This window comes from Saccopteryx bilineata, chromosome 11, assembly GCF_036850765.1.
Source record: "Saccopteryx bilineata isolate mSacBil1 chromosome 11, mSacBil1_pri_phased_curated, whole genome shotgun sequence".
In the NCBI taxonomy this organism is placed as follows: Eukaryota; Metazoa; Chordata; class Mammalia; order Chiroptera; family Emballonuridae; genus Saccopteryx; species Saccopteryx bilineata.
Window position 1 is genome coordinate 45,437,368 of NC_089500.1, and position 24,010 is coordinate 45,461,377.

Genomic DNA, 24,010 nt, shown 5'->3' on the forward strand with positions numbered 1-24,010 from the left:
CATTTATTCCATGGGTAGAATAATTCATTATTATTTCATTGTTCAAGTTGTCCTAGATTTTGCCATTAGGAGGTTTTTTAAGTTCTCTTACACATTTTTTCAATATGCCCCCAATACCTTTTGAACATTTCCTTATTTTCTGACACTACAAGATGGTCCCAGCTCATATTGTACTTTGCAAATAACCTTGATTCCTTTTACTAGAGAATCTTCTTAGAGAATCACTGTTTCTAGGTCCTCTCAAGGGGTCAAGCCTAGAAAATACATGTGTCCTCACACACATGAATACATATCTATATCTATTTTTTTTTCCTTTTTTCTGTATTTTTCTGAAGCTGGAAAAGGGGAGAGACAGACTCCTGCATGCGACCGACCGGGATCCACCCGGCATGCCCACCAGGGGGCGATGCTCTGCCCCTCCGGGCGTCGGTCTGCCACGACCAGAGCCACTCTAGCACCTGGGGTAGAGGCCAAGGAGCCATTCCCAGCGCCCGGGCCATCCTTGCTCCAATGGAGCCCCGGCTGCGGGAGGGGAAGAGAGAGACAGAGAGGAAGGGGGGGGGGGAAGCAAATGGCGCTTCTCCTGTGTGCCCTGGCCGGGAATCGAACCCGGGTCCCCCGCACGCCAGGCCGACGCTCTACCGCTGAGCCAACCGGCAGGGCCTATATCTATTTTTATATGTATTAAAAACCATGAATTCATACTAATAACTTTAATTCCTATCCAGCAGCACAGGGTTCATTTTAGCATTCTCCTTCTTCTTATTTGTAACTCCTTTCCCCTGACAGTCAGAAACTTGTCCCTCATTATCAATAACGCATTTACTTATTTGCTCAATCCTAGAATACATATGAAGTACAGTTATTAGTCTAAGGGAACCATGTTTATTTCATTTCCTTTGCCAGGTATTGTTCAGGAATGAGCACACAATAATCATCAGTGAGAGTAAGTCTGCTGGGGGTTGCTTCTGGCAAACTTTTATACTTAGTAAAAAGGGACACAGGAAGTTCTGCAAGTGGTAACTAGAATGATGACGGCTACCCTCCATGTTTTGCTGTGACTGAAGGTTAACAGGACAAGCCACAACACCAAAGAGGGCAGGAAACAAAAAAGACAGAAATAGCTTAAGTCTTCAACGATTTCTAAGTCACTGAATAACGAGGCCTAGAATCTCCCTAAGGAAGAATAAGCCACTTCTGGTGGTGTTTTCCCCCTCACAGTACAAAATAATCCTAAAAGATACACATCCTAAACTCACTATTCAGAAATAATTTCCTCTCAAGTAAAGAAACATCCCCATGTGGAAACTAAACACAGGTCTACCACAGAAACAGAGAAATGGATTATTTATAGGTAAGGATGTTTAAAATACCATCTTTAAGGTTAGAACACATATATACTTTCAACAATGCAAAAACATTTAAAAGTGTCACTAATTAAAAATAATCAAAAAATTATTCCTAAAAATTGTTTTAAAAATTTATTATTTATATTTCTGAATCTAAGTCATCTTCTAACATTACTTTCTAGGTGTAAAGAAAAACTTACAGTTTTCATTTTCAGATTATAATGGGGAAAACAGCTAGTTTTGTTTGATGGGTGCTCGGTAAACTCTAGCTTTTGGCTGCAGCTTTGGAAGCTTTATGAATAGGAAATGACTGAGATCCACTGATATATGCCATAAAACAAATGCAATATTAGTCAAAATGACATTAATTCTTGTTATAGGTAATAATATTCTACTCAGCGCTGTTTCAGATTCCTGGATGTGGGAGCTCTAAAGAACCATGAGTAAAAATCTACTCCTGACTTAGAAAATCAACTGATTCTGGGCTTAACAACCAAAACAATTTGGAACCACTGGTAATTTCAAACAAATTAAAAGGGGTCTAGAGTATTTAGTTCCCATTTCCTACATGACTTTAGAAATCCAAAAATTATTCTGTCTCCCTTCTTACAGTATCTTAAACTCTTCCAGGTGTTGATCATAGTTGAGAAAAGAATGGTCTTGACAGATCAAAATGAGTTTACAGATCAGTTCCCATCTTAGTAAATACTTCTTGGAAAAAAATTATATGAAAATATTAACTAAGACTATACTCAAACTAAGTTATTCTTTTTGCTTCAGAATTTTGAAAAACTTACTGTCAACTAGCCACAATAAGCAAAGCTAATTTATCAATAAGACACTGAGACCAAATAGGACATCAGTATCAATTACTTTACAAATAAGACATTAGTGTTATGTATTGATACTTACAAAATCCGTTCCTTCTTCAGTTTGGCTACTTTTACTTGTAAACCTGAAAAATATAAAGGAAAAAACTATTTTATTTATACATTTTACCATTTTTAAAGCAGTTAATCTAAATTCCTTTATGAGTCTAATGCTCCACTATTAAGTCACTTCAGACTGCCCTCTGAATAATGAGCCAGGTCCCATTAGTTTCCGAAAGTTCTTTCTCTTACTTATACTCTGAAGCTGCAAAACTTTCTCTGTAACATTATTGCTTTTAGTCTACTATATGACAGCCAACTAGAATGAAATTCTATTCCCCCTAAAGTGAGTTACTTCCTTTCTAATAGCAGGGGCAAGCGTGTAATTAGAAGTTCAGTATAAATGAAGGCCTATGTTCTAACATGGCCCATGCATTTGCTAACAAGTGCTTATGTAGGCTCAAGTCTTCTGGGATTAAAATAGATTGTGGCAGGAAGGCCTGGACTAGAAGCAAAACTGCTTACAAAAAGTATGTACTTAACAAAGGGCACTTGTGTTTTTATCTCAAGATACGTTCTACGTATTTTTAATCTTGAGTGTGACACAAAATATAAGAGAAGACCACGGCCAATGGAATTCGGGTAGTTTGTGACAGATGCAGGCTGATGGACATTGAAACTGCTAGGAAGAAATAGACAAAATAGAGTGGCATCTTACATTTTCAGAAACAATAATTAAAAGGAGAAAATACAGCCATTAAACAAACATGAAAATATATCCAACATCACTGACAACTAAAAATAAATCCAAACAAAAAGAAACTACTTAGCAAAATTATAATACACAATGTTGACAAAAGTGTTATAAATCTATATTCTCATACGTGGCTGGATATATTATAAATTGACACAATTCTTTTAGAAAGCAATTTAGGACTTTTCTTTGTGTGTGTGTGACAGAGACAGAGACAGGGACATACAGACAGATTAATAGGAAGAGATGAGAAGCAACAATTCTTTGTTGTGGCACCTTCATTGTTCATTGATTGCCTTCTCATTAGTGCCTTGACCTGGGAGGCACAGTGAGTGACCCCTTGCTCAAGCCAGCAACCATGGGGTCATGTCTATGATCCCAAGCTCAAGCCAGTGACCCCGTGTTCAAGTTGGCGAGCTGGCGCAGCAACCTTGGGATTTTGAACCTCTGTCTTCTGTGTTCCAGCCTGATGCTCTATCCACTGCACCGCCACCTGGTTAGGCAGGACTTTTTTTTTTTTTAAGAATTATATTACATCTTGGATTCTAACTTAAGAATATAATCCAAATTATAATATAAAGAAACTCATAAAGACTAGTAAACAATATAGCAATATAATATGCTTAAAATCAGATGTTTAAGTAAAATTTGATTAATATATGGCTATTAACATCATTAAATAAAGTAATTAAGTCTATTTAACAATACTAAACTACTGACCTGTGGTGGCGCAGTGGATAAAGCGTTGACCTGGAAATGCTGAGGTCGCCGGTTCGAAACCCTGGGCTTGCCTGGTCAAGGCACATATGGGAGTTGATGCTTCCAGCTCCTCCCCCCTTCTCTCTCTCTGTCTCTCCTCTCTCTCTCTCCCTCTGTCTCTCTCTCCTCTCTAAAAATGAATAAAAAAAATAAAAAAACCCAAAACAATACTAAACTATTTGGTTTTGTCTATGCTATTGTCTGCAATGTGATTATCAAAAAGGGGAGAGGCCCTGGCCAGTTGGCTCAGCGGTAGAGCATTGGCCTAGCGTGCGGAGGACCTGGGTTCGATTCCCGGCCAGGGCACACAGGAGAAGTGCCCATTTGCTTCTCCACCCCTCCGCCGCGCTTTCCTCTCTGTCTCTCTCTTCCCCTCCCGCAGCCAAGGCTCCATTGGAGCAAAGATGGCCCGGGCGCTGGGGATGGCTCTGTGGCCTCTGCCTCAGGCACTAGAGTGGCTCTGGTCGCAACATGGCGACGCCCAGGATGGGCAGAGCATCGCCCCCTGGTGGGCAGAGCATCGCCCCCTGGTGGGCGTGCCGGGTGGATCCCGGTCGGGCGCATGCGGGAGTCTGTCTGACTGTCTCTCCCTGTTTCCAGCTTCAGAAAAATGAGGAAAAAAAAAAAGAAAAGGGGGGGGGAAGGCTTCTGTGTGTACTTTCTTTGGTACCTAAATCAACTTTTTTTTACTATTCTATAATTTTCCCAGTTGTGAATATTTACTTACTTTTTAGAAATAATGCCTAGACTGGGGGACTGAACCCACAATATGATGCACAGAGACGTGCTGTAGAACTGGGCACCTGAAACCTGTACAATTACCACTGCTACCCCAAGAAATTCAATTAAAAAATTGTAATACATTGTCCCAAAAGTGTCTACACATTGTACAAAAAATAAACTTGGGAAACTTTGATGTTACATAGTAAAAAAAAATTCTTAGGAAGTTTTAAATCTCTGTATCTATTCAAGAATTTATTTTATTTGGGGCAGAGTTAGTCCCCAATAAATAGTTATTAGTTTACTGATTTCTAAAAAAAATTTTTTAAGTATTATTTGCCTTTGGTAGTTTATAGATTAGAATAAGTTATACATTTAGAAAAGTTTTCCATATACTGTAAAGAGAAACATTAATAAATCTGTCATGTCTAAGAACAAGATTTTAATTATGTTTAATTTAGAACAATATTTTGAACAATATAATACAAATAAAGAGTTTTAAAAACAAACCTATATATTTCCCCATCATCTCCTCTTCCATGGTGCTAACTAGTGATGAAGTTAAGTCACATAGATACTGATTCGAAAGCCACATCTTCGTATTACACCAAGTGAAAATAACTTAATGTCAGGAAATACAGATATTATGAAATAATAAAGGCCCTAGAAAATTTTTTAGCATTACACTTTTGCCCTATATCTCAAATTTCTTTTTTTAAAAAATTTTTGAGAGTACGTTTATTAAAGATGGGGACAGTGAAACAAGGAAAGGTTTAGGATGTAAGTGGCAACAGGAGAGCCCAGCCGGGGCTGCTCTGGCTCCCTGGGAAGTCAGAGCAAAGGGGCCATGGAGACAGGTTCAGGGGGTTAGCCCTGATGGGATGCTGCCGTCCGTTGCCTCCCCAGTTGCAGGTCTTCCTGGGGACCATTAATGTTTAGGAATGCACGCCTGCGGGAGAAGAAGAGAGGCAGAGGAAAAGGCACAAGGTGTTCTCCTGGTAGGAAGAGTGAGCCTCAAATTCCGCTTCTAGGAAATATCTAACTGCTGTGATACATTTTATCCTCATTTCTATGACCTATAATATGAATAAATAAAATATTATGAATAAAATAGTGAAAAAATTTTATAAATAAATCTAAAACCAAATGTTCACAACAACTTGATTTCTAATAGCCAAACACCAGAAACACCCCAAATGTCCTTAAATGTTAATTGTTGAAAAACCAAACTGTGGGACATCTTTGTACTACTCAGCAATAAAATGGAATGAAGTCTTTCTATACTCAGGGACTTAGGTGGATCACAAGGGAATTACACTAAGTAAATAAACCCATATTAAAGGGTATAGCCTGTATTATTTCACTTAAATAACATTTTTTAAATGACAAAATGATAGGGGTGGAGAACAGATTATGGGTGGCCAGAAGTTGGAGGTGTGGTAGGAAGGTGGCTGGGCACTTAAAAGGGTGGCATGTCTTTGATTAAACTGCAAAGAACTGCCCTGGCCAGACAGCTTAGTTGGTTAGAGCATCATCCTGAAGCATGGAGGTTGCCTATTCAATCCCAGTCAGGGCACATACAGGAACAGATCTTTGTTCCTGTCTCTCTCTTTTTCTCTCTTGCTAAAATGAATAAACAAAACTTTAAATAAATAAATAAATTGCAAAGAACTATATACACACACACTTAAGTGCATGTAAAACTGAAGGAATTTGAATCAGGTTAGTAGATTGTACCAATGTCACCAATGTCAATTTCTTGGTTGTGATATTGCACTATAGTTATTCAAGACACTAACATTGGGGAAAACTAGGTAAAGGGTATAAGGTATCTGTCTGTACTGTTTCTTACAGTTAATGTAAATCTATAAAAAGCTAAAAGAAATTATAAAAATATAATTGCCCTAGGAGAGTTGGAAAACAAAATATAAAAAATAAAATAAAGGGAAAATATTCTCTAAGAATGTTAAAAATAAAAACTGGTGTGACCTTTTGATTTTTTTTAAACTACAGTCTGCAGTTTTTCACTCTCTTCTACCCTTCCCAAAGTATGTGAAAATTTACTTTTTGGCAGATTATCTTGTTTTCTGATTTTGGTTGACTAATAAAACAGGTCTGCCTTTAGAAGTGAAAAGTGCACCCGAAGATAAAATGGATTCTTGCCATGAACCACTAAAAAAAAAGAAAAGAAACAATAGAAAATACAAATAAACTTAAAAAGAAAATTCTTAGGAAATATGGAAAGACTATTTTATCTTGTAAGCATTCAACACCTGTGAGGCATTTGTTCTGTCACGCAGATCAGCCCTGAAACAGAGGTGTGTGTGTGTGTGTGTGTGTTTAAATTTTAGCATTTGCTATTCATCAAGTCAATTAGGCACCAACAATTAGAACCCCTATAAAGTGCTTTAATCCTGCTCCACACCCATCGGAAGGAATGAGGCTATACAACAATGCAGCTCCTGTATGAACAGGTAGTCTGTTCAGCAAAGTATTTGGGATTGTAACACTGGCAACCTGAGATGCCTATTGAGGAAAGAGTGCTCAAAAGACCAAGCACTGTACTACAATTAACCCTACACCCACTCGTATGTGAATTTTGGAGAAAATGAAAATTAAGGGGCCCATCTATATAGTTATAAAATATGAAACAAATTTAGGAATTCAAATATAAGAAAATCATTCCAAATAAAAATCACTGCTGTTAATTTTTACTTGTTTTAGTTGTCTATCCAGAACAGACCATGTGTAACATACCTACTGTCATTTGAAACAAGTTATTTTGGTTTTGAATGATAAATTATAAGCCTAGTAACATACTTCTTGACAAACAGTGGCTTTATATAAAGCCCAAATAATTTAACTTCTACCAAAAATACCACTACTGGTATTTCTGTAATTGCCTAAGAAATTAGTTCAATTCCAAAGAGAAAACTCTTTGTCTTTATGAGATACAGCAATATGTAGGGTGTGCTTAGTTCGCTCTTAAGATTTAATTATCCCAAAATGGGTAAATTAGTTTTTGTAGATTTTATTGAATTTATGAATGTTGATCCAAATGGAAAAATAACATGTGAGAGTTACTGATAGTATTCTTAATAACAAGAAGGACAATGATGTTATGGACCAAAATTACATGCAATTTCTTTCACTGTTAATTTGTGCAGTATTAATATGAATGGTATCCAAAAATCTTTTGGGAATTTTTGAGGAAACATCTGAAAATAATAAAAAGAATAATCCAAAACTGAGTCAAGAAATATTTATCCTGTCATATTAGAACCTGCATATATTCCCATTTCTTCAAAGGGGTTCCAATTATCCCCCAAAATCTGCCTGATATTCTATGAAATGGATAACAATATTTACCAATATAAAAAATATCATTAGTTGTTGATGGCAGAACTTGTAATGGGCAAGAGACCATTTATTATAACGTGGCATTCTGTAGCCCTGGCTAGGTAACTCAGTTGGTTAGAGTGTTGTCCCCATGTGCCAAGGTTACCGGTTTGATCCCCAGTCAGGGCACATACAAGAATCAACCAATGAATACATAAATAAGTGGAACAACAAATCAATGTTTCTCTCTCCCTCTCTTCTCTCTCTTAAATCAGTTATAAAAAAAAATGGTGGCATCCTGAAAAATATTCTAAATTCCATTTTGTGAGGATTTTTAAAATATAAACCTGATACTCAAAAAGCCTTAAAAAGTCAAAAGAAAACTGTACTCAAATGAATACTTTATTAAAACTTTTAAAATTTAAAGAATTCTGAAGTTTCTATTAAATTCTATTAAAACTTGTTAATTCTGAATTCAAAGTGTAAAGACTATCTATATATTATCAACAACAAAATGGTCTGGTTAGCATATTATTCTTCTTCAACAAAAGTTCAAAGACTTTATTTCCTAGTTTTAAAATAAATGCATGTAGCTTATTATATTCTTGTGATCAGTATACATATTACCTTGTATATGATATGCTTTTGCTATCGGTTTATTATGTTTTTGGTCAAGTAAAAAAAAAGCTTGAGATATATACAGCAGGGTATTCAGATGGATCTAAGTTTCTATGGGTAGACTTTCTTGGATATCTAAGTAAAAATTATATATATATCAAGTACTACCATTCATAATATTACTTTTCTTTTTTTTTAAACTGATGTTAAGGTTTAAAATTAATGAGTCAATTCTGATTTCTATATACTGTATACTTCAAAACCTGTAAAGTCTGGACAAGTCCATGTTTGATGTCTTTCAAATAGCCTCAAATACTGGTTTCTCCAAGTGAATCCCCTACCTTAAAATAAAATTAAGCACCCTTTAGGCATGTCTTTGATGTCATCCCACAGAGGATCTAATTTTCAATGGAACTATGTGAAACACACTGACAGAGGACTCCTAGAACATCCTGCTCTCAGGCTGACAGCTGCGGGGTGGGGGAGTCAGGGGCTGGTTGGGGGGACTGAGCAAAAAGAAACAAAACTCAACGGGCACGGACAATAGTGTGGTGACTGCAAGGGGAGGGAAAGGTGGGAAATGATGGAGGAGGGTATAGGAGGAATAAAAAGTAATAAGGAAAAATAAAATAAAAAATAAAATATCCTGCTCTCAGCGAACTTGCCTAGCTCCAACTAAAATTTTAAAAAATAGTACTCATTCAATACCTGTAAAATGATTTAAAATTGAAACAGTATCCTGATCAATATATTATAACATACCAGAGATTATCTTCTCTCACCAGCTCAAACATATACCCAACACCTATCATTCATAAAGCACATGGATATTAACCAAATATATTAACAACTGCTGTATTCCTCTCTTAAAGTTTTTCAGGGAATATAAAGACACCCAGGAGTGTGAGGACTAAGTGTAGCTACAAAAAGAACAATTTTAAAAAGTTATGTACTATGTAACATTTGTGAGATTTACATTTTCTATAATCTGATGAATATGGCATATTGCTCCTTTCAAACAATATCAAAAAAATAAAAATAAAAAATATTTATTTTCCTGAATGCTTTCTCATCATAAAATAGGTCTCCTAAAGATCCTGTAATACCAAGAAACATGAAGAAATCTGCCATATATATTATCCCTGTTAAAGGCTTAAGAGTAAAACTGGCTGAGTTTTAAGTGGGTATGTGTAAAAATTCTACAATGACAATGATGTGCAACATGAAAAACAAGCATGGTTTAATAAAGTAAAATATCAATAATAGCAAAAATAAGCCAAGTATCAAACATTATGTACAATGATCACAACAATACAGTAAGCTACGTGCATATCTTTTAAAACTAGAAAAGAATTAACAAATGTCATTCTGTTGAATGGTGGCTTATTTTTTCTTTCCCAACTTTCTATACTATATAGTATTTTCTAAAAACAGAATATTTGAAGTAAATAGTAGTGTAGTACTTCAGTTTTAGATATATAATTTTGATATTTTCATATATTATGAGACTTTAAAAACTGACGTTATGAAAATTATCTATTAACCCAGCTATAAGCTATACAATTCATTCAGATACTATTTACTAATTTTTTTACTATGTGCCAAGCACTTTTACCTACGGGGGATGTGGAGGTGAATAAGATACAGACTCTGAATAATAAATATTTAATGGTTGCCTTATAACCAGTTATAAAACAGAAAGTAATTATATGAAGAATAAAGTATTTAACCTTACGCTTGAAGATGGCAGAATACTAATTCTTCAGTATCAAATGTTTAATAAAAACTCAAGTACATCTGGTTCTATTTAAATTAATTCAAAATATTGCATTTGCTTCACTTCCAGGTCACAAAGAATAAGCTTTACATATAATACGCAATTCCGGTAATAGCTGCTTGAAGCTATTCTTATTAGTAAGTCTACATGTTGGGGTTACAGTATTATAAACCAAAAGGAAGAGAGTGCTGTTCTTAGACAAAAGTTGGGATACATTATTTATACCTTCCCAGTTAAGGAAAAAAAGTACAAGTAGCTAGTTACATTGTTGTAATCAGAGTTATCAAGACAGATGTCCGGTAACTGGCTTATTTTTACTATTATTTCATTATATAATTACATTGTATAAATATTTTTCCTGAAGAAAAGAAATACAATGCCCACAAAAATCTCCTGTGCCTTCTTCACTGTTATATCTTCAGCAACTGCTACTATTCCTAGTATATAATTTGATAACTACTCATTGAATGAATAATTAATACTAAAACTTAGAATCTTTCTTCAATATTTCACACTAGATTTTCTATGAGAAAATAGTTTAGTTAAGTGAAGAGCAGAATTAATGTAAAATATTTATATTTGCCCCTGGACATATGACCAAAAGAACATCACTTTAAAATCAGACCTTTATCACTAACAACAAATTTGGAACTACACTGGAAAAAAATCAAGATTTATTAATCAAGCCCTGGCCCGCTGGCTCAGTGGTAGAGCATCGGCCAGGCATGCAGGAGTCCCAGGTTCGATTCCCGGCCAAGGCACACAGGAGAAGCGCCCATCTGCTTCTTCACCCCTTCCCCCTCTCCTTCCTCTCTCTCTCTTCCCCTCCCGCAGCTAAGGCTCCACTGGAGCGAGGTTGGCATGGGTGCTGAGGATGGCTCCACGGCCTCTGCCTCAGGTGCTAGAATGGCTTTGATTCCAACAGAGCAACACCCCAGATGGGCAGAGCATCGTCCCCTGGTGGGCATGCCGGGTGGATCCTGGTCGGGCGCATGCGGGAGTCTGTCTGACTGCCTCTCTGTTTCCAACTTCAGAAAAATACAAAAAAAAAAATTATTAATCAAATACAGCATGGAGATGTCTTTTAAGTTGAAGAAACCAACTAAGAAAGACATGTTAGATAAGTGGGAACATTGAACCCTATCTATCTACATGATACCAGAGAATTTGTTTTGTTAGTGTGATGCCCTTTTTTTTTTTTTTTTTTTTTGCTAAAGAAAGATTATTGGACTATACATAAGTATTTAGAGATGAAATTGTGTTAAAGAGTTCAAAATAACTGAGTGGGAGAGGGTTGAAGAAGTACATGGAATACAGGGAAAATAAGACTGGCTGTGCACTGACAATGGCTAAAGTCGAGTGAGGGTATCATTATGCTATTTCCTTTAGATTTATTTATGTATAATAGTTCCTAAAATAAAAAAAATTTGTAAACCTTAAATGAGAAAAAAACATGGATGAACACACACACAAAAATATGTGTATGTGCGGGTGGGGGAAAGGGATAATTTTTCTCTACTTGCTTGTGTTTTGACATTTTTAGAAAGAAAGCTTAAAGTTTAAAAAAAATAGATAAAACAATACTAATTCCATGATATCTGGATTTCAAAATGAACACTACTGTGCCCTGACTGTATCAGCAATTCTGTATATTGAAAGAGGTTTTCAATGAAAACATGGATCAGAATAACCTATCAAAAAATGAGCATAATAAAAAATACATGAACATAACAGAGCAGTAAAGAATGCGATGAAGTAGTAAAGGCAGTTAAACTCCAACTTTTCATTAAAAAATTTAAGAGTTTTTAAAGTTTATCTCAGCAAGAATTTCAAAAACTACAATTAAGAAATGAAGACATTCAGAAAAGTTGCAGGATACAAATTCAACATATAAAAATCAGAGGTGTTTCTATAGACTCCCAATGAACAATATGAAAGGAAATTAAGAAAACAATTCCATTTACAATAGTATCCAAAAGAATAAAATACTTAGAAATAAGCTTAATCAGGGAGATGAAAGATGTATACAATAAAAACTACAAAGTGTTGCTAAAACAAATTAAAAACATAAATAAATGGAAAGACATCTCCTGAAAACTTACTAAGATGTTAATACTACTGAAAGTGATCTAGAGTCTATGCCAGCTCCATCAAAATCCCAATGATGTTTTTTGCATAAGCAGAAAAATCTGTACTAAAAATCATATGAAATCTCAAGGGATTCTGAATAGCCAAAAAAAACTTGAAAAAGAACAAAGTTGAAGGTCACGTACTTTCTGATTTCAAAACTTAATATAGAGCTACAGTAAGCAAAACTGTAATACTGGCATAAAGACAGACATACAGATCAATGGAACAGAATAGAGGCCAGAAATAAACTCTTGCATACATGATCAATCCATTTTAGACAAGGGTGCCAAAACCATTAATGGGGAAAGGACAGTCTCTTTAACAAATGATGCTGGGAATATTGAAAATCCACATGCAAAAAAAATGAAGTTGAACCCTGATCTTACACCACACACAAAATTTAACTCAGAATGGACCAAAGACCTAAACATAACAGCTAAAACTATAATAATACTTTTAAAGAAAACATAAGGCAATAGCTTAATGACATTGAATTTGGCAACAATTTCTTGGATATAATATCAAAAGTACAGGCAACAACAAGAGATGAATTAAACTATACCAAAATTTAAATCTCCTGTGCAACAAAGGACACAACAGAGCAGTGGTAGTCAACCTGGTCCACTACCGCCCACTAGTAGGCATTCCAGCTTTCATGGTGGGCGGTAGTGGAGCAACCAAAGTGTAAATAAAAAGATATATTTAACTATACTAAGTTTTTTTTGTTGTTGTTGTTTTTTGTATTTTTCCAAAGCTGGAAACGGGGAGAGATAGTCAGACAGACTCCCGCATGCGCCCGACCAGGATCCACCTGGCACGCCCACCAGGGGGCGATGCTCTGCCCCTCTGGGGCGTCGCTCTGCTGCGACCAGAGCCACTCTAGCACCTGGGGCAGAGGCCAAGGAGCCATCCCCAGTGCCCGGGCCATCTTTGCTCCAATGGAGCCTCACTGCGGGAGGGGAAGAGAGAGACAGAAAGGAAGGAGAGGGGGAGGGGTGGAGAAGCAGATGGGCGCCTCTCCTGTGTGCCCTGGCCGGGAATCGAACCCGGGACTTCTGCACGCCAGGCCGACACACTACCACTGAGCCAACCGGCCAGGGCTTATAGTAAGTTTTTTTATAAAGATTTATTCTCCCAAACTTAGCGAAAATCCGACATAAAGTACTTGGTAAGTAACTATTATTATATGCTTAACTTGCTGTAACTCTGCTTTATAAATTTTATAAAGTAAAGTTACTTCCCTACTTTATAAATCAGCATTACTGTGGAACCGGTGGGCGGTTAGAAAATTCTACTACTAACAGAGATACAAAAGTGGGCGGTAGGTATAAAAAGGTTGACTACTCCTGCAATAGAGTGAAAAAGCAATCCAGAGAATGGGAGAAAATATGTCCAAACCACTTATCTAATAAGAGAATACCCAGAACATTTAAAAAAAACTCCCATAACTCAACAACAAAAAAACCCAACCTGATTAAAATATAGGCAAAGGTTTTGAATAAACATTTATCCAAAGATACACAAATGGCCAATAAATACAGACTAAGATGCTCAACATCACTAATCATTTGAGGAAATGCAAATAAAACCACTAAGAGATACCACCTCACATCCAGTAGGAAGGCTATGCCGATCAAAAGGACGGGGAAGGAGAAAGGGTCATGGCTATGAGCCTGCACTCAAGCTGGCGGCCCCGGGGTCTCGAACTTGGGTCCTCAGCATCCCAGGTCAATGCTCTATTCACTGTGCCACCACCTGGTCAGACTTATGACAATTCTTTTTTAAAGTAAGTATCCACACTCCTCCCCCTCAACAAAAAGGTGGAAAGTAAGAATTTTCTAAGATTTCCCAATCATTTAAATTTTTTCGTGTTATTATTTTGGTCATTCTTTTGCTGTTTCCTCCAAGAAATCAGCAGTTTAAAGATACCACAAAGGGGATAATAAGTACTCAGTATGTGAAACATCTACAACTTTTTTGTAGTAACCCATTGTCTCTAATTGGTATGGTCCACAGCAGGAGTTGATAGTATGCAATGTCTGCTGCTTCAGAATGATAGCAACAGCTAACACATATATTGCTGACAATGTGCTAGATGCTCTTCCAAATGCTTTACAGGTATTAAGCTATTTTGCATGAGGTAGCTATAATTAGTATATTTATTTTGAGTAAGGAGTCTAAGGCACTATAAAGTTAAATAACTTGCACAAGGTTACCACCTCTGTTCAAGTGGTGGATATGGCTTTCGGATATAGATAGTCTAGACCAGGGGTCCCCAAACTACGGCCCCACGGGCCGGGCCGCATGCGGCCCCCTGAGGCCATTTATCCAGCCCCCACTGCACTTCGGAAGGGGCACCTCTTTCATTAGTTGTCAGTGAGAGGAGCATAGTTCCCACTGAAATACTGGTCAGTTTGTTGATTTAAATTTACTTGTTCTTTATTTTAAATATTGTATTTGTTCCCGTTTTGTTTTTTTACTTTAAAATAAGATATGTGCAGTGTGCATAGGGATTTGTTCATAGTTTTTTTTTATAGTCCGACCCTCCAACGGTCTGAGGGACAGTGAACTGGCCCCCTGTGTAAAAAGTTTGGGGATCCCTGGTCTAGATAGAGAATTCATGGATTTAACCACCGCATCACATGGCCTCTTTCTCAGCACAGCACTATTCCCATCCACTTGCATTCAACGAGTAGTCACTCAAGATGAAAGTTTCAGACTTAATCCTAAAGACAAGGCACGATGACAATACTGCCTTCAGCACGGTACATACTGGTTAGACTTAATTCAATTATAAAGCCTGGTCGATCAGTAAAGCATAATCCCTCCCTGCCCCCATCACACACACCTGGTTCTAGATATTCCCAAATAAAATGGTATACTTCAAAATCCCTTAAAACTAAGACTGTACAAGATTTGTTTTTATTCACAAGGTCTGGCACATAGTAATTGCCCCCCAAAATATTTCTTGAACAAGTATTTCCAAATATACTGGGGCTTGCAAGAATACTTCTGGGTTTATATTTCAGAACCTATTAATTAATGAGTCCATTATCATGAGGTTTTGCCAAAACCTAAATGTACCATGAAAATGTTCCAGCACAGACCCACATATTATACTTTAGATTCAGGTGAATCATGTTTTAATGGTACTTTACTATAATGTTAAAACTATAAAGTACTATAAAGTATCTATGGCTTTAAGAAAGAAATAAAATATGAAGTATTTCCCACACATGGGAAAAGTTTATTACATTAAAGTCACAGAATTAGATAGGTATATTAAACCTTAGTATCAAACCAATGAGATCTTTGAGCTGTTAGACAAAATTAGTTATTATTATCATCACAGTGTCAGCACAGTACTGCTGTAAGTATTGAAGAAAAGATTTTACCTTGGACTTCTTTATCATGAAACTCCTTTAGTTTTGTCCAAAGATCCTTAAAGTCATTAGATATATCTGCAGAACTAGGGCTTCCACAACTGCTTCCAGAGATGTTCATCTTGCTTTAATACGCTCCACACTTCTATTTGTTTAATGTTTTCTGACCTTTTCTGTTACATTATATAGGTATGAAATTGCCTTTGGACAGCTGAAACACCTGAAACGACAGATTGCAACATAAATAAACCCTTCATTTACCTTTATGTAATTTGAGCCCAGCCAGCTCTTCACAAGTTTTCCTTATTTACCTACAATCAATAACTTTGAGAATGTGTGTATGTGTGTGTGTGTGTGTGGGGGGGTGATGAAAGAAGATAATTATGGTGAGAAAAGCCCTGATTTCAGCAATCTGGACTTCAGTTAAGATAAGTTTTCCGGCAAACTTTCTCTTGCGCCTACTAGAAGGAAGTAACTACCTAAATTATGTTAAATTGAAAGGATTCTGATAAGACAGGTTTGTAATTATTCACGGTCAGTATTGATACACTCTTCTATAAGCATTTACTGTTCTTTACACTTTTAAGTCAATACAGAGTGCAACAATATTGAACCAAAAACTGAAAAAACATTCTAAAATTTTCTTGATTTAACAAATATTCACATATAACACATCTGTATAAGTACAGAGACAGACATTAAAAAGAGCAAGAAAGATGACTGACATATTAACACTTGAGTATCTGAATAGGTTTCTCACATAATCAGTGAGCAAGACACACAGCAAAGATCTATGAACACAGAAACACAATGCTAGGAAAAGGATTCCCCACAGATGGAGCTCCGGTTGTGATGCCAATAACTACAAAATACTGCCAACAACCAAAAGTAGGTAACTTAATTATTTATATTGAGTAAATAGTGTAAACAAGGTTTTAGTTACTTTATTTTAAAATGCCCAGTATGGGCACTGGCTAGGTAAGAGTGTGATCTGGATACACCAAGGTTGGGGGTTAAGGGCACATACAAGAATCAACCAATGAATGCATAAATAAACGAAACAACAAAGTAATGTTTCTTTCCCTCCCCCACTTCCTCTCGGTCTCTCTAATAAGTAAATAATTAATTTAAAATGCATGGTAGTAAATTATTTAAAACCAGTAGTGTAAAAAAAAAAAGTGCCCTTTAAGAAATATATCTACTTCAGAGGTAATAACAAAAAAAAGTTATTTTTCCCACACAAAAACAATTTATCAGTACTGAGCTTGCAAATTCTGGCTCACAAAACCATCTCCAACCTATCCTGCACGCCCAGCACTTTTTGTTGGCATCTCTTCTGGTAATGGAACCGTTATTCACTGCACAATGGTGCCCTAAGATCTCAGAAATGTGCATCTTGCCTCTGAAGCTACGTTCTGAGCTCAAAGGCCTGTAGTAATAATGTAATACGTTTCTGGGCATTCTCTAGCCGTGCAAACCACAGTGAAGATGCTCCATAAAATATTTCTTTCCTGTCACCCTCACACGAATTCTCACACAAGGAGCGCCCCTCGAGATACACAGGAGCCCTAATCTGGACACGGACTTTTAGCTGTCCTCTTACTGGCAAAGAAAAGGTCCGAAGGCTCCCTTCCGAGGCGCCAACTTAGCAACTTCAGCCTCAACTCGCGCCCAAAGGCTAACAGCGCGACCCGCCCACAGAGCGGAGGGGCGACACCCGCGCAGGACCATCGTCTGCGCATGCGCGGGGCGGGCTCGGCGCAGGGAAGCTCGTCCAAAACCGGCGCGGGAGACCAACACGCCGGACGGAGCGCGAACCTGTCTTCCCCTCGCTGCCACCCAAGTTCAGCCCAGCTGCATCCGATTTACTCACACTCAACCCCAGCGCGGTTCGGCCTATCGCCCGGGAGTCCTAGCGCCGTCTGAGCGCGCAGCTCTAGACCGGAAGCGGCCTCTGCGATCCAGAGCTCCGGGTCGGGGAAGACTCCTCTTACGGCCTCCAAAGCCCCGGCAAGGATGCCGGCCCACTCGGGCTCTGAGGAGCAGGCGGCTCGCTTGTTTCCTTTTCCCTCACCAGTCTGCCAGACGCCCAGCCGGAAAGCCAGCCCCTCAGGGCAGCCGCGCGGTCCGGGGGCGGGGGGAGAGCCGGAGGGCCCCCGGCCGAGCCGCCCCACCCGCAGCCTGGGTGACGTCACGCGGGTGTTCCTGGGAGTTCACGCCCTTCCCTCCCGGCCTGCGGGGCGGCGGCCCTCGGGCTCCCCCGAAGGGTGGGGTCTGCGGGCTGTCCCACCGCCGGCGGTGACGGGAGAGCGGAGCACAGCGGCTCCGGGAGCCCGCGGCTCGCGGCCCCGGCGATTTGGCAGCGCCCTGGAGAAAGCTCAGACCGCTCTGTTCGGGAAGTTCCGATTCCTTGGTGTTAAAGCGAAAGTTACAGATGGGTCTGACAAACACATTTCAGGGAAAAGTCGTGAGAGTGGCCTGTACTAAATGGAAAGTTAAAACTAAATGGTGAGGGAACGAACACCGGTTTATCTGACGCAGTGCTGCCTTCTAGCTGTTACCTGCAGTTCAGTGATGTGACCTGGTAGGACTGGGTGGTAGAGCGATGTCTGTTTTGCTGAGGTTAAATGGGAAGTCAGGAGAACCTGAAATGAGAAGGAATCAGAAATGACCAGCATTATTTATTGGAACAATATATTAGGTAATATATCTTTTAAAGTCAACATTTCCTGTGACAGTAACAACTCTCAGATTGCTAATGTTTTTCTATTTATGCTGACTTCTAAGAGAAGCGTTTTAGCATTAGAAATAACACAAATGAAGGAAGTAAACAAAACAGACTAGAATAACTATCTGTTAAACCAGCTCAATACTTTTCTATAATCCTTCTAACACTTGGGAGGAAGACAGGACAATATTTATAAACTTTAATGTTGATTTTAAAGAGTGAATATCACAGCTTCCTGTGATTGGACATAACAGGATTTTCCTGTACCAATTTAGCAATGCTATTGGAATATTGGCATCTTTAAAGGAGAGGGCTGTTAAAACTTCATTAGTCTGTGATAGCAACCATCATTCACTTCCAAATTTTATAAGACTTCATTAATAGACTTTTAGAGAAAAATGGGTGAAAAATTGACCGTGCCATTTTTTAATACAACATAGGCATAATTGCTCATATAAATAAATGTTTGTAAAGGAAATAGAGAGTTGTTTTTTTTTTTTTTACAAATGGAAAGAACCTATAATGTTTGTCTTTTTAATTTTTATTGGGTGATTTTTTTATTGATTGCTTTTTTTTTTTTTTTTAGAGAGAGTGGGAGAAAGAAAGAGAAAAACATCGATTTGTTGTTGTACTCATTTATGCATTCATTGGTTGATTCTTGTATGTGCCCTGACCTGGGGTGGAACCTGCAACTTGGCTTACTGAGATGACGCTCTAACCCAGTTGTTCTCAAAGTGTGAGCCCTAGAAGATTTCCAGGTGTGCCCTATGGTATTCCAGAGAAATATGTGCCTGTTGGGGACCAAAAAACCAACAGGGTTTTTGGAGTTTAGATTTTTGAGGGACAGAGGTGTGGGGAATTGGCTGTAAGCTGACAGTCTGCCCAACCCCCCACCTCACTTGCCTGATTAGATTGCAAAAGGCTGTTAAGCTGTGGTGTTGGATTGTTTACACTACCCCCCCATGTTCCCTGGAAAGACTGGAGGCAAGTTTCTTCTGTCCTTTGGTGTAAAGTTAACATGATATGTATGGTGGGGGTTTTGGATTGATGATTGAACATAAGGAAGGAATTGTCTCTTGAAGTCTTTTGGATTTCTATAAAAGAAGAATATGTGGCTGTAAAGCCAGTAGCCATGGCCACTATCATAGCCGCCTGGCCCATGCAGGTTTGCATTGGAATCCAACAGACAGTAATGAAACAACAGAGCCATGAACTCGTGGGCCAATAATACACACAGTGGGAAAACACTTCCCTTTCCATTCAGGGCTTCCAAAGCCACTGACTTATCCAAGTTTCCTAGAATCAAAGGTTTCTAGCTCACTAGCCTTATTCACCTCTGTTCCCCATCTCCTTTTCTCCACACAAACTGGCTTCTCCTTCAGCACTCCGCCATCTTGGCTGCTTCTCCTCGCCTTATTCATGTTGTCTTTTTCTGCTCTCCTACAGCATGGGCTTCTCCTAGAACTGTGATGGCAAACCTATGACACGCGTATCAGCACTGACACACATAGCCATTTTCGATGACACGCGGCTGCATGCGGCCACATACCAGAGAAGTATGGGGCCACATGCTGAGAAAGACATTTCATCCTCGGTTCCAGCACAGCCAGGTGCAGTAGCCGAGGATAAAACATTTGCTGTAGTGTAGACACTCCGTGCTGGAGGTCTTAGGCCAAAACAACAGAACTCCGGCACAGAGCTTCTAGTTCTGGGACTTCCAGTTAGGCCGTTTAGGGAATCTTTGACCTCACTTCCTGCCGACAAAGCAGGGAGCAGTGGAATGCCGTGGGAGACACATCTCTGGGGGCCTTGTGATCGCCATTACCAGCAACCACATAACCACAGCAACCATCATCCAATCTACTGTTCTGGGGTGTGTGGATTTCTAATTGACCATCATTACTGAGATAAGTGAGGGGGAGGCTGGGAGAGGCGAGGGCCTGTGCTATGGGTGCTGTTTCCCGCCATTAGAAATAGCAGCAGCCATCTTAATTTACATAAGATGCAACTTGCAGAATTTCAAGACAGCATCTGGGCTCAGGTGTTTTGTCAACTTGAGGTCAAAGCTTGAGAATCTGGAAAGGTGCTGATTGGAGAATCAAGAGGAGTGCCACTACCAACAGGAAATTTGGAGTGCCTGGAACCGATTACCAGACACTTTTAGCACCCTGAAAAATATAGCAATGGCTTTACTCACAATTTTTCCTTCTATGTACTTTTGTGAGACCTTATTCTCAGCGTTAAATAATATCAAAACCAACAAAAGAAACAGATTGACAGATGAAGTTAGTAGCGTTTGCTTGGGTTTGAAGTGTACAAAATGCCAACCTTCAATTAAAGATTTAGCCAATGAAATTCAGCAACAAAAAGTCACTAATAGGCAGGTTAGTTAAAGAATTCCCCCTCCCCCTCACTTATCTTAGTTCACGGCACCCCACACAAGTTAAATAATATCAAGACTAACAAAAGAAACCGACTGACAGATGAACAAAGAAGTCACTAAGCAGGTAAGTTAAATGATTAGTTTTTGGTTTATTGAATACAGTTATACATTTCAATTATACATTTTTGTTATTTAAACTATAAATATCATGAAATTATGGTTTTTATCTCGAAGTGACACACCACCCGAGTTATGCTTGGTTTTTTGGCGAATTTTGACACATCAACCTCAAAAGATTGCCCATCACTGTCCTAGAACTTAATCACTCTTCTCATGCTAATCTCAGGAACCCAGAGAGAGCAAGCTTCCGGTCTGCCCCATTTTATAGTATAGAAATCAAACCTTTAATCCAATATACAAACAAAGAAGTCTCTGATACAAAGTCACTTATCTGAGGCATAATGGGATTCCTCATAAGATGCACCACCCCACATCATGCAACAGTCAAGGGTGTGGGGAAAAGCTTAGTCTTAAAACTAAGCCTCAGGCTATAATGACGGGCCTGCTTACAGCCTGTCCCCCACACACAATGCAAACTATAAATGAGCAAATATATATCATATTTACAAACATATTTGACCAACATTATTAATCTTTTTATCTTGTTTTAATAGTGTTTTCTATTAGATACTTACAGCACTATGTACTTCCCATCTTACAATTATTGCAGTTTAAACTGATCCTGTCTCTCTGCTAAATCATAAGTTTCTTGAGGTCAAAACCATATTTTGTTCACCTTTTTATCTCCAGAAACTAACTCAGTGCCTGCCAAAAAGTCACTCTGTAGATAAATGAATTGGGCATCACTTGCGGGATTCCAGTTTTTCATGTAGGTGGAGAAAATCTTTGAATTCATTCTTGGCTTGTCTTTATGAGATTCTGTGATGGTTACTTTACCAGTGGAAATGGTGGGCATACTCGTAGATATTTGCCTGCAGGAAGGAGCTCTATGCCCCTACCTGGTTCCGAAGTCCTGAAGAAGTGCGAACATTTTAACATAGAAGCAGCTATTTCAAACCTTTTGTAATACTGGGTTGCTCATTTTTTTATGGCTTAGAACAATGCTTCCCAGACTTTTTCAACACTTAGAAAATGAATATTGTGAGAAAAAGATGAGGCTGCTTCCATTCAGAGGCAACAGAAGGCAGGACTCCAGCCACCCCAGGCCCAGTGCTGCCATTTTGAGGGCTGGGATTTTACTGTGCCATCATACCTAAAACCCATTGGAAGCTTAGGATGCTTGTTTAAAAATTGCCTGGTGAAAAGTGAATAAATAAATAAATAAAAAAGACAAAAAAAATGCCTAGTGAAGTGACTAGAGTGATAAAATTTATATTATGTACATTTAACCAGAATAAAAATATTGTGTGGAAACAGTAAAAATGCTAGAATTCTTATCATAAGGGCAGGCTGACAGAGGACTTTAAGATAAAAGGGATTGAAGACTAAGATAAAAGAGATTGAGCAGGGGAAAAAGGGAGTAAAAGCTCATGGATATAGACCAGTGATTTTCAACCTTTTTTTTTCATGGCACAAACACACACTAATTACTAAGTTCAGTGCCCCTGACTAAATTCAACCATTTTCATCTTATGGCACAAATAAATTGGTTACTAAGGAAGAAGAGGTCAGGGCCCCTTTTTCTTTAGTAATTAGTTTATGAGTGCGTGAGAAACAAAGGTTGAAAATCACTGATATAGACAACAGTGTGGTGATTGCCAGGAGTAAGGGCATGGGGAAAGAGAAGCTAGTTTGGGGGAAAGATGGTGCTGGACAGAGATGACTTGGGATGGTGAGCACACGATACAGTATACAGATGATGTGTTATAGAATCGTGTACCTAAAACCTGTATAATTTTGTTAACCAGTGTCACCGCAACAAATTCAGTAAAAAGGAAAAAAAAAACCCCACTATAGTATACTGATTTTTACCTTTTTTATTTTTTTAAATTTTTCTTAAGTGAGAATCGGGGAGGAAGAAAGACGGACTCCTGCATGTGTCCTGACTGGGATCCACCTGCCCGTCTGGGTTCGCTGCTCTGTTGCTCAGCAACCGAGCTACTTTAACACCTGAGGCAAGGCCACAGAGCCATCCTCAGTGCCTAGGGCCAACTTGCTCAAACCCATTTGAGTCATTGCTACAGGAGGGGGAAGAGAAAGAGAAAGAGGGGTGGGTAGAGAAGCAGATGGTCGCTTCACCTGTTTGCCCTGACTGGGAATCAAACTTGGGACTTCCACACTCCAGGCCAACACTCTACAGCCAGAGCAAATACATATATATAATTTAAAATTTTCTAGTAGCCACATTTAAAAAAGTAAAAAGAAACAGGTGACATTAACTAAATATATTTTATTTAATAACTAAAGTATTATTTTAACATGTAACCAATATAAAAATTTATGAATGAGACTTTCTTTCTACATTCTTTTTCTTTGTGCTGATTCTTAAAAATCCAGTGTGTATGTTATCTTTACAGAACATCTCAATTTGGGTTGGCTGCCTTTCAAGTACTCAAAGTCACATGTGGCTATGGCTACTTTATGGGACTCACAGACCTAGCATATATAATGAACAAATGAATATTTAGTGAACAAATGGGGTTATATGGTTTACCTGAGCAACCAGGAAAGAGCTGGGACTGGGACAAGGATATCTGGTTCCCAGTCTAAGGCTATTTCCGCTATTTGTGCTGAGCATTTCACATCTCTCTCCCACTCCTCACATCATCCCATTCTCACTCTACCCCAGCCGAGAGGGCTTGTATCTTTAGGCAAAAATTTTAAAGTGATTAAACTCGTTATGAATACATAATATTGTTCAGCACCCTTAAAATGAACACAGAGGTGAGCTGATTTAAGAATAAGACAAAAGAACTATTGTAAGAATAAAACAGAAAGGTTTTTTGAGAGTGAGGTCTTTAAGATAAAAGAAAATGATGTTAACTGTCAACAGTTATATCAACAGGAACACTCGATTTAATTTTTAAAAAGTTGTTTATAGTAATTACTAAGTGTTGTTTGTGGGTAGGCGTATACATCAACTAAGGATCTTGCCCCAAGTGCCAGAATGTTTTGTCTGTGATTTGAGTTGATGATGCCAAGATCAGTTAGATTGATTAGTTTTATAATTGTTTTAAAAGA

General features: G+C 38.3%; 1 protein-coding gene across 5 annotated transcripts in view; it reads right to left on the minus strand.

The window, feature by feature from the left end:
- Positions 1-24,010, minus strand: part of RBBP8 (RB binding protein 8, endonuclease) — a 118,643-nt gene that overhangs the window by 79,320 nt on the left and 15,313 nt on the right. For 2 of the 5 annotated variants that reach the window (XM_066246872.1, XM_066246874.1), the window contains 3 exons: positions 18,260-18,343; positions 15,711-15,918; positions 2,262-2,304 (listed from right to left, as the gene is read on the minus strand). In XM_066246872.1, coding sequence (XP_066102969.1) covers positions 2,262-2,304; positions 15,711-15,819 — 152 coding nt within the window. In that variant the 5' untranslated portion in view covers positions 15,820-15,918; positions 18,260-18,343. Of the gene's footprint in view, positions 1-2,261; positions 2,305-15,710; positions 15,919-17,301; positions 17,407-17,571; positions 17,882-18,259; positions 18,582-24,010 lie in introns of those variants that run through there. The other 3 variants (XM_066246875.1, XM_066246873.1, XM_066246876.1) reach the window with 3 other exon arrangements.